Source organism: Ambystoma mexicanum, chromosome 1p (genome assembly GCF_040938575.1).
Source record: "Ambystoma mexicanum isolate Mex_15411 chromosome 1p, UKY_AmexF1_1, whole genome shotgun sequence".
Classification (NCBI taxonomy): Eukaryota; Metazoa; Chordata; class Amphibia; order Caudata; family Ambystomatidae; genus Ambystoma; species Ambystoma mexicanum.
The window spans coordinates 1122210422-1122228130 of record NC_090921.1 but is presented as its reverse complement, the minus strand read 5'-3'; the positions used below and the strand labels follow the sequence as shown (position 1 = coordinate 1122228130).

The 17709-nt window shown below is 45.3% G+C and overlaps 1 protein-coding gene across 2 annotated transcripts in view; it reads left to right on the top strand.

Annotated features, from left to right (window-relative positions):
* BRD7 (bromodomain containing 7) overlaps positions 1–17709 on the top strand; it is a 718458-nt gene that overhangs the window by 418345 nt on the left and 282404 nt on the right. For both annotated transcript variants that reach the window (XM_069604773.1, XM_069604774.1), the window contains exon 11: positions 7587–7722. In XM_069604773.1, coding sequence (XP_069460874.1) covers positions 7587–7722 — 136 coding nt within the window. The remainder of the gene's footprint in view (positions 1–7586; positions 7723–17709) is intronic.

Sequence of the window (17709 nt, the reverse complement as noted above, 5' to 3'; positions counted from 1 at the left end):
CAGTCATTGGTTGGGGGCAGTATGACCCAGAGACCAGTGATTGATTATTAGGAGAAAGACAGTTCAGAAACGAAACTGAAACTGATTTTTTCTTTACCGAGGATTCCCAGCCTGACGGGGAATATTCACGAGCATGTGAATCCATGCCAGACCCATTCTAGAGAACAACAGTTACAGGTAAGTAAAATGTTCCTTCCAAAGAATGTTCATGGCCCCTGGTGTTACTGGTGTTCCAACTCGCAAGCTTCCAAATTCACTTACTTTCAGACAGTGGCTTCCATTCCCACCCTAATGTATTTTAGGACAATCCCCCGGCAACAGTACAGTCCCGGGTTTGACAACAGGCACTGCTCTGTTCATATTTGTGGGCTGTAAAGATTGAATTGTGCTGACTTTAATCGGTGACAAATGTGAGATAGACCATCTACTGCATAACCCGCACTGAGTATAGAAGCCTGATGGGCATGGTTAAGTAATGGTACTTCTGATGTAGCACAGTGGACTCTCAAAGTTTCCACCGTTAAATGCCCATGGGTTCCACCAAACTTAAGTCACTTGTGGACAAAACTCTGAAAGCAGGAACCTTTTTGCAAAGGCTTAATAGGTCCGATCTGTTGGTCCGTTTCTCTATAAATGTCAGGGGACCCCAGCCAGTCAAAGATATTTGGATCCATATCAGGTACCTTGGCTTCAACAAGTACCTGATTAGGGACTAGACCAGTTGCTGCCCCCTGAGATGTTGACCACACTGGTTCACCCACATCTTCCATTTGGGGGACTGTGGTCATTTTTCACTTCTCAGATGCCGCCAACTCCCCGTCCCTAACTAACCAACTGGTTAAGAGTAACGGCTGTTCTAAGCATTTTTTTCCTCCTGTGGGTGGCTTTTTTCTTTACTTATGTTTTTGTTGCTCGATGACTATGGACGTTGAGTTTAGTGGCTCAATGGAGGGTGGGTTAGACGGGGGGGTGACTTTTACTGCTAGCCACTGCCCCTCGTTGTTTTGCACGTTTTGTCAGGCACCTTTCATCCTAATCATATAAATGGATAGGTCCGCATTGGATTCTTCAAAAACCTTACAGTCCTGCAAGGCATTGGCTTCATTCTGGCTATTTTGAGCATTGCTGGGAGCACCATTCGCCTAAGTTACTTGGTTGGCCAGACACAGACCAGTTAACCCTGTACCTTGTAACCGACAGACAATTGATGAAATGGCCCTACCCTGCTTCTATACTTATTCCAGAATAACCCTTCCACTCCTGAGGACGTTTTAGTGGTATTTGGGGGGCCCGTTTCCCCTCTACTAGTGGTGCTCCCTTGCTGGCTATCTTCGCTGGTTTCAACCCCCACACTTGAGTCTGGGTGTACGTTTGTGCAAGCTGAAAGACGCTGCCTCAATCCTTGGATGCATGTGGGGCCAGGATGGGCTAAGGGCAGTATTTCCTCCTTAAGGGTACTCTGGATCTCAGTACTTCCAGCTGCGAGGGCTTTAGCCAAACTTGCTGCTGCAGCTCCCTGTAATGTGTAACACAGTGCCAGGAGAGAGTTATCGTCATTGTCTCCAAGGTCGGAGAGCAGCTGTTCACTCTTTTCACAAACATTAACAATATTAGTGCCCTCGTGCTCCAGTAGAAAGATCAGGTAGAAAGAAAGCAGTTATTTTTCCTAATGCTGGTACTTTTGGTTGTTTACTTAAAGCTTCTCCTTCCTCAGGGGTTGTAAGTTTATTTACATTGTCCGTGCAGCCTTTTGCAAAACCTCCGCTATGAGTGCCTGCTTTCCCGTACGGGTTGCCTTTTCTTAGGTTGTTGTTTCTGGTCTTGTTTACTACTTTAGATACAAAAGGGGTTATAAGCCCTGGTCAAGGAGTCTAATGCCTTGATTTCCACTAATTCAGCCATTCCAGCCTTTAAGGGACACGGCACAGCCACCCTCAGACCCCTTTGTGCCTACAAGTTTTAAAAGGTACCCCCACTACACCACGCTGTATACAGTTGTGTGTAGTGCGATATCAGTAATGATGATTATTAGACCAATAATGTTCACAGCTCGACTTCAAGCAATAATTGAGTGACACAGACAGCCCAGTGATTGTGCAAGATGGTGTACAACATTCGGGTCATATGAATCGTCTCTTCTTGGTAACCGGAATGCAGGCAACTAATCCAAGAAAACACAGTTCGAGTTACCTTGTGTTAGCATTGCCACTATTGCGATCACAGAATCCTCTAAAATGACGAATTTTAGCCATTCAACAATTCCGAGCGGCTGAAAAGTTTGACTATATCCCCCATTCAGTAGCAGGGGCTGCGGGGGTGTCCCCCGCACCCTTGCTCAGTATATTGTGAGTGGGGGCTGCAGGGGTGCTGGTTCTCGATCACGGAAGTGAAAGAACAGGCATCGCAGGAACACAAGTTGGTGGCCGCAGGGTGTAAGTAGGGGAGTGTGGGTGGGGGCCACGGCCAAGTTGGAAATGTTCAGGGGAGAAAAGACTGGAGGATATTTCAGAAACTTTTTGTTGGTCTTTTCTCCCTAAAACATTTCTTTCACAAGCTTTCCACCCCCCGATCCGTGATCACAGCTTTTCCAGTTTCTGCAGCGCTGCCGCTCTAAGCCTCCAAACACCAAAACACTTAATGCCAACACTTTGCACTTGCGCTTCATGTAGGCTTCTGGTTATATAGAGCTCCCAGAGGATTTAAAGGACCAGCTGCAACGATTGAATGAAAGCAATCCAGGAAAGAATTAAAGATAATCAGCTCATGTCTTCACCAAAACACTTTATGACAACACTTCATTATAGTGAGTGATCTTTCTTTTCTGTGATGGGTTATCCCAAAGAAGGCTTTAACATTAATGTACACTTCCAAACGTTTTAGTGGAGCATAGATATGATGGTGCTTCTTGTGTGCCCCTTTTCAGACCCTTTCCTGTCTCTGCTTGGCCTGGGTCTCTCAGTCCTTCAGAGGCTTCTTGATGCTTATGGGTTTTCATTAGTCTTGTTTTCACAGCTCCCTCTGGACTCTTTCGCTCCACGAGAATACACTCTTTCGCTCCACGAGAATACAGTGTATGAAACTTCTCTTGCTTACTTTTATGATGCTCAGGGATGTGCCTCCTCTTCACAGAATGACATGTCTTACTCTCATGCTCTCGGCCACTGGATAATTTTTTCCATCACTGCACTTTTTGAATCCACCAGAGTTTTATCAGCGTTTCTTTTGCTTATAGATTCTTGGAGTCGCTGGTGTTGAACTCCCTCTCCCAATTATTATCTGGATCTTTTTTCTCATTGTGACCTTCCCCATGGGTTCTCCAGCGTCATGCCACTTGTCATTGTCCCTGTGGATCGACTCTTAATGATGTGCAGGCCGTTTCTTGGAACCAACACCCTGTATCTGCTGCCTTCATGTCTGGTTCCTCTCTGGCTCCGCTGCCCCTCCTTGGTCTCTTGGGTTGGAAAGATCAGTCTTACTCCTGTGCTCTGGGGTTCTCCTGTACCAGACTCGCCTCTGGTTTTCCTCTGCTCCCACATTGGCCTTGATTTTGCAAGCTCCCTCAGCAGATGGGGCTTCTCCTTAGTTGCAGAGCTTGGTTGAGTCGCTCTGGGCTAGCTCAGTTGACTCCTGAAGCAGCGTTTCTGCCCTTCCAGCCTAAGGGACGGCTCTTATGTCTCCTTCTGAGATCTGGCTCGGCTGTAGTTCTCTTCAGTCTTAGTTCTAGTCTCCGATACAGTGTCCGTTATACGGCATTTGGTCTTGCGGACTGTAAAGACTGGAGGGGGGTGTCTGTACTTCCGCTCTCTATATGGTAGAGGAGAGGCACAGAGGACCCCAGCCAAGATTCTCTATTATTGGTAACGTAGTCGAGCAATCAAGGCCTAGCTTCTCAGGAGGTGATGCAGGCTGGTTCTTAAGTACAGTGTAGTCCCCGAACCCCCACAAAGGAATGTCCACACTGTATTACTGAAAACACCGTCTTTATATTATTAATATTCAAAGGTATGTACACGATCACAATAACGCACTTTGTACTCGGAAATCAACAATGATAAATATATACAATTCTAAAGTGGTACCACCAATGTTATCAATTCTCATTAAAGTGCATCAACTGTACGGTTAAAATGTCACACAGATCAATAACGAGGAAACCAGCAATAGAGATAGGAAGGAACGTAAGATGGTTGAAACAATAGGCAGAATACCGGCCCCTACCGATCGACACATTTCTGTGTGGAGATCCCCCCCACCTGGGCAACCTGTAAAATAAAGATATATAGCACAAACCCAGTCCATATATTGTTCAATAGCCTGATTTCCTCCTATTAAGGTTTTACCCCCCCAATGTACCTGGTGGAGTAGAGTTCTTCTAAGACGCGTCGAAGGATCCTTCTTGAGTGACTCCCTTTAAAGCAGGAGCCACGGATCGTCGAGAGGCATCGAAGATGGTGAACTTGTCATCGGCGGCGATGAGAAGTTCAAGGGTGCCGAGACCCCGATGTCGATCCAGGTGGTGCTCGTCAGCGACGTCCTGCGAGGATGAGTTGTGCGGGGTACCTCGGCAATGGATTGTTCAGGACCGCAAAGAGTTTCAGAAGAACTGTGGCCCAACAAGGGCGTCGAGTCGTCGAAGTCTTTGTGGCCTTCAGGTGGCGGGAAACCCACCGGCAGATTCTCCTCGGCGCGTTGGTCGTTCTCGACTTTCTCCGGCGGGACAAAGCGGTCGACGTTGCGGACAAGGGAGTCCTTGGATTCAAATATTCTTAGGCAAAGTAGCGGGCGGCTCCGGTCGTCGGCGGCACAGCGTCAAGTGGTCCCCACGGCTGGGCAACACAACTTTGACGGGCCTCCAGTGGTTACACAAAGCTGCGAACCCTGGTCGACGGCAATAGTCTTCGACACCGGCAAAGTCCGGGTGCTTTGCTTCGTTCTCCTCAGCGGTCCTGTCTCGGGTCGGCAGCCTTTCGAGGGTCTGACTTCCAGGGAGCTTTCGGCGAAGGTTAGCGGTGCTCGATGGTCCCTCGGAACACGGGAAGAGGGCGCCTTACCAGGTCCTCTCTCGGATCAGTCCTTGACGAATTCGGCAGCTTTCAGATCAGGTCGAAGCAAATGCAATAGCAAGTCTTCTTCCAGCTGGGCGTCGAGGATCAGCAGTTCCAGTTACTCTTCAAGTGTAGACACAGCTTCTGAACAATTTCTAGTGGGGAGAGGTCCCCAGATATACTATCTTGTCTCATCCACACTGCTGGGTCACTCTCAGCAGCCAATCATACAGAAGGGCATTCATGCAGTCAGTCAGCCAATCAGGCACACAGTGCATTCAGGCCATCCTCCTCCCTCTCAGACACTCACAACAAGGAATGTGGATTGGGACAAGTACCCAGCCATTCAACACTACACACTGCATTCAGGCCATTTTCGGGCAGGGCTGTCTCAGTCTTTGTCTCTCATCCCAGAAACCAGACAGCCACAACAAGAAGTGCATATTGGTCACACCCTCCATTCACCCCGGTCCCACCCACAGGGCATACCCACAACATACAGTCACTGGGAAGGCTCCAGTCAGTCTGGACTGGGCTTCACAACAACACCATATATGGAACTTCCACCCAACAGCCAGTCAGGGGGAAGGGACAGAGTCTGGGCTTCCCAGGACTTTGGGAAAACAAGGTAACAGGTAATAGAAAGCAAGAGGCCACATGGGCCATCTTGTTTTCCATCAGGAATCAACTGATTCCAATGGCAGGGCCTGGGGATCCCAAAATGGAGGATACTCAGCGCACCTGTCAAAGTCAGCAGGAAGCTGCCACCAGCCCATACCCTGCTCTGCGGGCCACCCACAGGTGCCCAAAGACATACACTAGGGGCACAGGGTTGTACCCCCACCCATGGGTGCCGTAAGGGTATCCCACGGGTCTGTTCACCAAACCAAAAGAGAGCGCTGCACCGCCAGGAGGCCCACATGAACTCCTGCGTGGAAAACAGTAAAGGACAAGGATACAGAGGCCCTGTTCCTCCGATGCATTTCCAGCATCACACGGACCCCCTCCCCCACTGGATGCTTATCAGTCGACAACTCCTTGACAGGAAAAGAAGCGCTCCTGTTTTTTCATTCCTGTTCTACCCAGCACTCTTCATTTCCTCCTTCCTCGCTCACCTGCATAGGTACATTCTCCTAACCACAGTGCTGTGTGCTTCTTCTGACAAAAAGGAAGAGGTCTACTCTTTCCAAAGTCTGTTTTCTGCTACAAGTTTTGGAAACATTGGTATTGTCTGGTGCACTTAGCCACCTTTCTTTGAAATTAAATAGCACTGTGCATTGGAAAAAGCAGCAGTCCTACCCTTTGTCTTGCTTCTCTTGTCTCAGTGAAAAGGAAACAAATGTTTGGCATTTGAGTGTAAATTTTATTTGAAGATTTTTTTTTTGTATTTTTTTTTTTCTGTGTAAATCAAAAACTTTGCCAAAATAAATTGACTTGCAGCAGTGTAACCTTTTCTTTGCATTATTTGTTTGTAACCCATGCTTTAGATGTAGAAAGAGCTGTTGACGTCTTCCACATTGTCACATTGAGTCCCAATGTGATCCACAGTCCATTTAACTGTTCACACCCCATTTACAACAACCCCAGGAGTCCTCTCCATGCAAACCCCTCTTAGGATCTGTCTTAGGACCGGTCTCCTCTTGCCACATTTGTGGAGCTTACCCCAGCAGCCCTGAATTATTGTCAAAGGCACCTCCAGACAAGATTTTAAGGCAGGCATATTTTGTTCCTGACTTTGGAAGTTGGAAGCAAACATGATTTTTATTCTGCAGTAAAAAGCATTTTTTTTAATTATTGACACTGGTATTTTCTTATATATTTTAGAGATATCATACAAGCTCTCTTTAAAGTCCCTATATAGAGATCTGGGGACAGGCATGGTGAATAATAACTGTTCTTCATGTAGTATAATGTCACTCTTCTGAATTATGGGATTCTTCAGTAGCTTGTCTGCCTTAAAGTGACAAGACGTTTTCTTTTCTTTGATTACATCGATGCCTAGCTGTTTTTTTTATTTTTTTTCCTTTTCTTTTTCAAAAAGTAGTTGGAAAATAGCAATGGGCTATGTTTTAGCAGTAAACTAAAAGGGAAAAGCCAGACACTTAGTCTATTTCGAAAGCAACATGTGTTCACTCTATTTAAATGTGTCCAGAGATTCTGCTTATAGGTGACTACATTATTTGGTAACTAGTTTAGTTGAGATTGCCAATTTAGACAACTAGTGTTGCAAGTAAGTAACTTTCCCTGCTATGTAATTTATTTTTATCCAAAAGGGGCTAAATGACAACATTAGATTTTTAAAGTTCCAAGTTTAACTCTGCTCTCTTCTAACCAAGTATTATTCTTTTCAACAGTAAATCTGTGGCTATGCCCTCCTTTTCATTCATCCAAATTCCTTCAACTATAAACGATGCCTTGTCTTTTTTCAACCTTCATAACACATTTAAAATTTAGAGAAACACCAATTAGTTTTATGTTTGACAATGTGATCTTTTAAACAATAATTTCCATGTATACATTGCGTCTTTCCTTTCTCAATAGTTTCTTACTTGAATTATGGACCGTTCAGTACATATGCTCCAGACTATGACTCGACATTTGCAAACATCGGCAAGGATGATTCTGATTTAATCTACACAACCTATGGAGAAGAACCAAATCTTCAAGATGATCTCAGGTGAGGTCCTAAGTAGTTTAAAGCATAGCTTCCTAAATGGTAGGTCCAGGATGTAGACATAAAATGTTACTTTGAACATCCGATTGGAATCTTGAGATTGGAATTCTGTGTCTGTGTTCGTCTGTGTCCGCATAAGAAGAGAAATTACTTGCGCAAAAGACTATCACAAAACTGTAAGTGAAGTAGCCTGTACTTCTAAAGTACTTTTCATCTCCAAGAAACTTTCTTGCATGATATTCCCTTATGATTGGGATGTCTTAACATAATGTAAATGCTTTATCCCTAAAGATGAATGCAATTACCCATTTTTGAACATGAATGAACAAACTTGACCCCATGCTTATCTGTGGTTATCATAGTTGTATATCACAGCCCGCATTGGTCATACCCCAGTTAAATGGAATATGGTTAATTCTAGATGAAACTAATACTACACCATTTTAAGGTGTTGTATCCGAGAGAAAGCAGTTATGACTAAAAGGTGCTTTCGTCATCAGAATTGGGTTTTGATCAACAGTGTATGCATAGTATATCATCTGTTTATTGGCCTATAATATTAAAATCTGCATGAGCATTCCTGTAAAAGTATTAACTTAATTATGTCTACAGACTACACACAATGTTCCTTTCAGCCTTCCTCTCATTATTTTTTCCACACCCGTTTCAGTTGCACTGAAGAGCGGAGGAAAAGAGAATGTTGCAAATGCCTTTGACTAGTGATCAGAGGATGTGTTTTAGTAACAGTATGAGGGATGGGTTATAAGAAAATGTAATTGTTTTGATAGTTTCAAAGTCATGAGGTTTTTCCGCATCTAGGCCGCTTGAAACATTCTCCCCGTAAGTTTTGCCCACGGTGCAGCCACAATTTCCTGTGAATTGATAACCATAGAGTGTGTAATAGTTAACCTCCCTATCGATCTGCCAAGCTTGCAAACATTTTTAAGGCAGAAACACTTAAAAGTCTGAAGGAGAAACATTGGGCCGCCTATGCTGTGGATTACGATATGGCCAAAACCCACCAAGGTGTTACAGACAGAGGAGCCTGAAGACCTAGAGTGCCAGATGGATTTGGAGATAGAAGTGGCCTGTAATGAGCTAAACTGAAGAGTCTCTAAAATTAGGGGCTAGGCGATCAACCGCATATATATTTTGAAAATCACAAGTCGCCATGACAATTCAGTCAGTGCTCCTTCGAAATCAAACCCATGCTCCACAGTGGCTCATAGTAATGCCCAGACAAAAACAGATGGTGTCAGTAAGGCTGTATTTGCAAGATCACAAAAGTTGCTTCCGCACTGAAAGGCATGCCTACGCAGGAGACCCAGAAACATGCTGTGGAAAGCAGACCAATGTACACAGTGCTGAAAAGGCAGTGATTGTGAGCTGAGAATGTGGCAGAGAAAGGAATCTCTGTGCAGTTCACTAGGAAAACCTATATAGAAACTGAACTGAAGACATGCTGCTTCTCATACTTGTGGGTCATCAAAGACTCGCTGCACCATACTCGGGTGGTATACTGTGTGCAAAATAATATAAACCAGTGTTTGCAAGCTACCATGAAGGATGCAAAACAGCATATGATGCCAAAAGAAATATTAGCCTGTTGACACCAAAACAACTGAATAGCAAAACTTTCAGTGAAAGACAAGAGTGTTTACCAGTCAAGTAGATTCTGACAGACTTTACTGCACCCAGTACATTAATGAAAGAATTATGTTTAAGCCAACTTTGAAAAACGGTCAACTCCTGATCAAAGAGAAAAATGCTATTTTAAATACAGTATAGGAATCCATCAAAAAGCACTTTCAGCGTACCATGTTAGACCCAGTAGCAGCTAGGTGTTGAGGAGATTTTTCATATTTATGCCGAATCCCCTCTACCTGTGAGACCCCCAAATCATTTTGCTGGACTCCTGGATCTTTTTATGTGTTCTCTTGATCGAGTGGAGCCTTTTTCCCTGCATTCATTCTTTTGATTCGACCATGGAAACCCCTTTGTTCATTGTTTTTACTTTATTTTATGGAGTGTGAGAAACCGGAGGGCATTCTCACAAATACAACTAGAGGATCCTTTTTTCAGGTGGCCAGGAGAGGGCCATCGCTCTTGGATCCCAACCATGGGGGCGGACAAGCGAGGAAGGATCACCTCGGCAGGGGATCCTTGGGGACTGAGGGAAGAGCGCCTGAAGACGAGACATGGTATTTCCCCATACCTTGCCCCAATCCATCCTACCTTCCCTCTACTTTCATGGGATATTGTCATCCAGACCCCGTCTTACTCGATGACTTTACCTCAAAACCTAGACGTCAGTCTGTAACCCAATTTTCTCCTTCCCGGTCATCTTCCTCTAATAAGACTCTAAGGGCCTCATTACAAGTCTGCCGGTCTGGAATTAAGGGTACCGGGAGCAACGTAGAAGCAACCATTCCGGACCGGCAGACTACAACTGTGCCTGCCAGGGCCTCTGCGAATGGCAGGGTCTGACCTGTCTGGCGCATCGGGCCCGGTAGCAGTTTTCACAGAAGCACTGACACTGTTAGGGACTTACAAATTCCGCCGCCTGAGATCCTGGACCTCTGGGACTTGTAATGTCCCGGTGGAACCGGGATCTCAGGCGTCGGAAACAGTGTTATGGGGTTACTGCCAACCTTGTAATGAGGCCCTGAGACAAGGGCAACTGGAACAAACGCCCATTCATTACAACTACCCCTACTCTCAATCAGAAGACATTAGAAACACAACTCATTCAATATCTTACATCATCACACTCTCCCTCAGCCTTTAGGGTGTATTTTTCGATATCACCTTGTTCCCTCCTCCCTCCCTACGCCGCCCCCCGCCGCCATACCCAATCCCCATTTCCAACATGTACTAGGACAAGGAAGAGGCGATCAGCAGCAATTAAGATTACCCATAGGAACAACATGGAGATGCAAAAAGAGGCCTGCTACATACCACCATTAGGCTGTCCCATTAATGGTCAGGCAAGTTCAGGCACCTGACTACAACTGTGCACACCTGACTCTGCTTGACTCTCCCGTAATGATTATCATAAAGAAAGAGCAGGGAAGGAAAAGGAACACTGCCCCCTTAAGAATTCACTTACTCAGGACTTAAGGACAGGCATGTCCTGTTCATTGGAGTATTGGGGGTCAAGCAAACCCAGACCTGACCACACACCTGCAGCCCATTGATACAACACATGTATAAAAGGAGACTGCTAAGAGAGCAGCGTGAGAAGCAGTTGGGAGAGCAGAAGTGAGGATGCGTGGCTGAGTCCAGCAGGGGATCCCTTCTCAGTCCCAAGGCACGTTCTGCGAGAATCGTTCAGCGACCTGGAGTTGTTGCCGGACCAGGAGAGCCAAAGAGCAGAGAGCGGCAGTGGGAGAAGCCTGGAGAGTCTGGAGGAGAGCAATGTACTGAGACGCTGGCCCGGTGTGTTTGAGGGGCTGCAGCGTGGCTAGGGAGCCGTATCTCCAGAGAGCTGGAGTGAGGCAGACTGTGACCTGCTGGCCGAGTCCAGAAAAATGCTTGTTCCCTTGGACCGTGTGCCTGTCCCAAGCGTGTCTGAGGGGCAGGTGGTGAGTCCCTGACCTCGACCCAATGTATCCCGAGGAGACTGCTCGCCAGAGCTGCGCTTTCCGGTGAATTTTGTGAAGTGAAGATAGAAACTTTGCTGTGTGCAGGTGGCTGGAGTGGGAGTGGAAAAAGACGAGATTTGTATGCATCACGAAGGTAAAGAAAGCGGAAAGAAAGAACGAGAGAAAGTAAAGAAAGCGAAAAGCAAGAGAAAGAAAAGCCTAAAGAAAGATGAGCTAGCTGCGTGGAAGTAAAGAGAGGAAAATGAAAAGGGTGCGAGCGACCCAAAAGACTGTAAAAGGTAAAGTGCAAGAGGCACATCAAAGGGAAAGGAAGGTGCAAGGATGCACAACCAAAGGAACAGAGTGTGCCAGGGGCACAATAAAGACGAGAGGAGTGTGCATGAGGCACACTAAAGTGAGAAGAAGGTGCAGGTGTGCACAGCAAAATGAAAGAAAGGCGAAGGAGAAGAAAACCCAGAGTGGAAAGGGCACACGAGGGAAAGGTGCCAGAAGAAAGATACAAAGTCCAAAGAGAGGGGTCAGAAGTCGGAGGTTGCGCAGGGGAAGAGCCAAAGCCTGGCGTTTTCGAGTCTGACATTACCTCATGGAAAGAACTGTGTGTTTAAAACTGTACATCCTGACAAGAGGAACTTTTTTTGTTTGTTGAACTTTGTGAAGAGAGCTCTAAAATTGGGGAAGGGATCCCTGAGAGGCCTAACAAGAACAGTACAGTGAAAGATGCATCCTAACAGGAGAACTTTGAGGATAAAAGCGGCCTACATTTGGGGAAGGGAACCCTGAGAGACCCACAAGGACATTGTGAACTTTACAGGAGAGGTCTAGACCAGTGAATCCTCAGTTGAGTTGTAAAGTAAGAAACTGTGAATCTTTTGAGCGTTGAGAGGCCTGGAAAGAACGGACTTTTTGTTTTGAAGCCAGAGTCCTCCGAGCTTGGGGAAGGGATGCCCAAAAGACCCACAGACATTGTGAACTCTATTGATAAGAGCCCTGCGTGGAAAGTTCCAAGAGCAACCCTTTGGAGTTGAAATATTTTGAACTGGCAGAACTACACCTATTGGTAAGACTACCTGAAACCAGTTGTGGTTTACATTTCCTTTTTAACCACAATGTTTCCTTTAAGAAGGCCCCCTATCCCATTTGGTTTAAGAGTGAGGGCAAGCATAGGTTTGGACACAGACAGACTTTTGTTTGGTTGTTTTTATTCACTTTTTATGCGCAGCAGACCCATGGGTAGCAGGGCGCAGCAATAAGAAAATGCAAGGCTTACATGGTTACAACATAGAATGATATGCAATATACAATAAAAGTCTCTAGAGCACAAATAATTACAATATTCAGGTATAGTCAATCGGAATTACAGAAATATACAGTATAGTTTGCCGGGTGTGCCGCGAATAATTACAATAGGAGGTAAGTGACACAGGTAAGCTAAAGGTCGGTGGAGGTAAGGAGTTGAATGACGTTTTTCTGAAGCGAAGGTAAGGCAGATCCCCTCTCAGGTCTTGTGGCAGTAAGTTCCACGTCTTGGCAGCCTTTACAGGGAAGCTATTTCCACCAATCGTAGTGAGTCTGAAGTTAGGTATTATCAAACTGTTAGAATTGACAGCTCTGGTCGGTCTGAGAGAGGTTCTCCTGTGAAATTTGTCTATCAAGTATCTGGGGGCAGAGTTATTGAGGGCTTTATGGGTCAGAGATAGCGTCTTGAGTTGTATTTTGTTGTCTGTGGTTAGCCATTTGTGATGGCGTCTGACGGAGGAGATATGGGTTCTTTTGTTTATGCCCAGTGCTGCTTCCAAGGCATTATTTTGTAATGTTTGTAGTCTTTGAATTATGGTTTTATTGGCTCCAGAATATAGTGCATTACAGTAATCAATTCTGGAGAGTATTAAGGCTCTGGCCAGGATTAAACAACTGTTATTAGAAAGGAACGGTTTACTGGCTCTTATCAACTTGCAGGTGTAGGCTGTAGAGGAGGCAAGGGATTTTACCTGATTATCAATTGATAGGGTTGAGTCAAGATAGAATCCAAGAGTTTTTACTTCCTTGGACACTTGGATGGAATTCCCATCTATATTGGTGGAGGAAAATTCCTGGCCTAGTTTTTTAATATTGGCGTGGGTGCCCAAGATTATCAACTCAGTCTTATCATCGTTCAGACAGAGGCCATGAGTGGCCATCCATGCCTGGATGATAAGATATACCTTGTTCACCAATTCCGTGTCCTTCACGTGATCCCCAGAAAGCGGGAGGAGAATCTGTGTATCATCTGCATAGTTAGTGTAGGTGATACCTAGATGGTCCAGATCATCAAACAGGGGCTTGGTGAAGATGTTATAAAGAGTTGGGGAGACACAAGAGCCTTGGGGGACACCACACGAGATAGGTGTGGGATCTGCAGCTGCTGAGGGAGAGAAGAGACTCATGGTTCTTTCGCTCAGGAATGACTCAAACCATCTGATGGCCTCTGGGGAGAAGTGGGCAGCAGAGTCCAGGTGACTACAGAGGACTTTATGATCCACTAAATCAAAGGCCGCTGAGAGGTGCAGAAGTAGCAGGAGTACTGTCCTTCCTTTCTCTCTCAGCTTGTCAATTTGGGATTTCAAATCAATTAGGTCAGTTTCTATTCCGTGTAAAGGATGGAAGCCCGGTTGTCTCTCTCCTAAGAGGTTGTGTAGCTCTAGATGCTTTTGAATTTGGTTGTATGCAGCTTTGTGCAGTATTTTAAGAATAAATGATACCGTGGTAATGGGTGGTAATTGGTAGGGATGAGGGGGTCTAAGGTCTGCTTTTTAAGGAGGGGGAGCACCCAGGACTGTTTAAGGTTGGCAGGGATAGTGCCTGAGGCAAAGGAGGCGTTAATCAATTTAGTGATAAAGGGAGATAATTCTCTGGCAGCGTCTTTTATTAGTTGTGCTGGGCAGATGTCACCTTTACAAGTGGAAGGTTTGAGTGAACGGATGATTTTTTCTACTTCCAGGGTAGTCATTTTGGAGAAGTGAAACGCATTGCTATGCGCCAGAGATTTTTAGTGTGGGCCATTGAGGCACTTTGGTTTTGGACTTGCGGACATCGATGGCCCTTAGAAGCATCAGTTGAGGGAACAATGGGCCAGGTAGGCATTACACCAACCCCACAAAGTTTGATAATAAAGGTTTTCAAACTGTTAGTTTGAGTCTGTGTCTCTCTTGATACCATGCCTGTCTCACAGGAGTCATGCTTTCCACAATATTTTTGAAGGCATCTGTGATTCACTTTTGCAGCACACATCACCTTTTGTGCAGTGTTGCTAGGTGCTTTCCTTTCCATCCTCTTAATTTACCTTGTGAGAACTACTGTTCCCAAGGTTAGGGGATAATTTGTATCCCTCTTACCTTTTCTTTTGTGAGATCAGCATGCAGTACCTTATGTGGAGTGATGAGGGGTGACATAGTATCCCCTTTCTCACTGCTCCTGTAATATGTCTGTTAAAGTGACAAGCATACCTGAATGGCTGGTGGTGGTGGATGTGGTCCAACAACCTTTGTGGGCTGCAAACGGCCAATAGCCTGGAACCTTGAACCTAAGTGCAGTGCAGAGGTCCCTCGTATCAGCATGAATACTATACAAATGACCCACTGCATAAGCTGTAATGTAATGACCAATTGCATAAGCTGTAAGTATAGAATTATGTCTGTAGTATTTATAATGTACCAACGACTGCTACCATTCCTGTACCTCTAACTAAGCTCTTACAAGTAACAGCGCCTCAATGCCCCTGGTCTGTTTGCACGCTATATAAATTTAAATAAATAAATCCTCTTGCTCTGAACAAACGCTCCCGAAACTTTGGTGTACTCCTTCCAGGCCTCCAGAGGCAAGACCCCCTCCTCAAAGTCCCCTCACCAGAGTGCAGGACCGATCAAGCAAGGTGAATCGTTCAGATGAGAACCATTCTTCATTGTGGTCTGTGAAAAAGCACCAAAACCACAGGCCTGCGTTGGAGCACAAAGAATCCCTTGCTGGGAACCCCTTCTCTCTACTGCTGCAAAATCCCTTCCAGAGTCCCTCCTTTTGTCACCATGACAAAGGAACAGGAGTCTGGGTCCCCTCTGCTGCATCGTGAAGGCGTCCAGCTGAGATTTCTTCATCACTTTTGAGGTACTATGGGGCTCAGGGTAATGCTCTTGAGTCTTTCTGTCGCTCCATTGTTTCTGAACGTTGGTTTTTATAAATATTTTCATGCAGGAAAAGATGCCAGACTCATGAAAGATGGCAGAGATCGTCCCAATTAATAAAAGGGGAGATAGGTTGATAGTTCAGGGAGTATTCCCCATCTCCCTTTTGGACCTAACAGGGAAGATGTTTGCAAAGATTAATGTACAAGAATGGGTTGAAAGGGAATCTCTGCTTAGTCACCTGTAGGCAGGCTTTAGATCAGGCTTGAGTACGGTGGATCAGGGGTTTCACCTCTGCGTTGGCCCAGAAATATCTGTCTCTAACTAAAATAAAGTTTTATGCAGTATTTGTTGATTTAAGAACTGCATTTGACAGTGTTTTTTGAGGAAATCACTTTGGGAGGTATTAGTGGCCAAGAAGATACCGGAGGCTTTGTTAACCCCAATTAGATAGTTAAATTCTAGCAACTCTGCTACGGTACGGTAGAGTTTGGCTGGTGATGCTATGTTCCCATTCCCGGTGGACATAGGGGTTTGCCAGGGGTGTCCATTGACTCCCCTTTTATTTTCCATTCATATTAATACTGTTATAAAATAATGGTGTCTAAATAACTTAGTTTCTCTGTGGCTGGGGAAGGACAAATTTCCAGCATTATTTTTTCCTGATGACACCATTCCCCTCTCTACCACCCCTTCCGGCTTAAAACTCTGTGCTGTTTTCATAAGAAATGTGTGGAGATAGTCCTGAAAGTATATGTTGGAAAAACAAAGACCACAGTCTTCTCCCCTAAGAACTTCCAAAACAAACCTTTATCTGTTATAGTAGGAAGGACAAGGTTAGAGGAACAAATCCAGGCTTTTCTGAATATGCATTGCTTATTTGGTCCTAAGCAATCAGGTTTCTGGAGCTTTCATAGCACCGAATCCACACTATTGGATCTTAAAACCAACATTTTATTACACATGGAGAAAGGCAAAGCTTCACTACAGATGCTCTTAGACCTCATGCCTGCCTTCGATCTAGTGGATCACTCCATTTTAGCAGTTTATGTGACAGGGCTCTGGGTACTGCCTTTCCTCTCAGACCGCACAGCTAGGGTCTACCATCAAGAGGCCATGTCAGGTGGTTTCGCTCTGGACTGCAGAGTGTTGCAGGGCTCCTGTCTGTCACCCACGATTTTCAACCTATTCATGCTGGCCTTGTTTGATCAATTGGATTGGGAGTACCTGGTATTCGAACTATGCTGATGACACTCAGCGTCTTTTGCCACTTACTGGGAACTACATCAAATACACTGAGGTCATCATTGCAACCTACAATAACATTCAATATTGGATGTTGCTCAATGGCCTGGCACTGAATAACTCCAAAACGGAGCTCATCATTCTGGGCACTCCTCCTAAGCTGCGTCAACTAGACCAAGCCTACTCCTCTATACAAATCGCTGATTGTGTGCTACCCACCCTTAAGAAGATGAAGACCCTGGGAGTTACCATCGAAAAATAGTTACCTCTGAGGGCTCACATAAGCGTTCTTGAGTCCAACTGCTCTTATTACATCAAGCTACTGGCTCAGCTGAGACCATATCTAGCAATGACCAGCTGTGTCGCTCTGGCCAGAGCGATTATATGCAGTCCCCTGGACTACTGTGCTAGTATCATACTTTGGGTAGGTAAGGGAGAGATTAACCATCTACAAGTTGTCCAGAATAACGCAGTCAAGGTAGTAGCTGGCTTGAGAAAAACTGACTACGTGTCGGCAACCAGGAGATCACTACACTGGCTTCCGGTAGCAAAGAGGGTTATGTTTCGCACTCTGCGCCTTGCACACTCCTGTCTCCGTGGCAAAAGGTCCTATATAATCTGACGGCTAATCTTAAATGGGTTCAGGACAGATGTAGTCTCAGGTCAAACACCGGCCTAATGCAATCACTGATGGCAAAGCTGTCCCTAGTGGAAAAAGGATGTTTCCCTTTCTTGACTCCACACCTTTGGAATACTATGCCGCCTGACTTGAGACTGTGTCACTGTCTCGTTAGCTTCAGGCTGATTCTGAAAAAGCTTTTTTTTTTTTTTTTTTTAAGACCATCTGATCAAATTTCCTACATTTCTAGCTTCTCTCTGCTTTCCCTGTTTTTTTTTTTTTTCCCTGTTATGTCTGTCTCAGTGCTTCTGTGCCTCCGGGCTCTTGCCCATCGCTTCACAAATAAATTAAATAAATAAATAAAGGA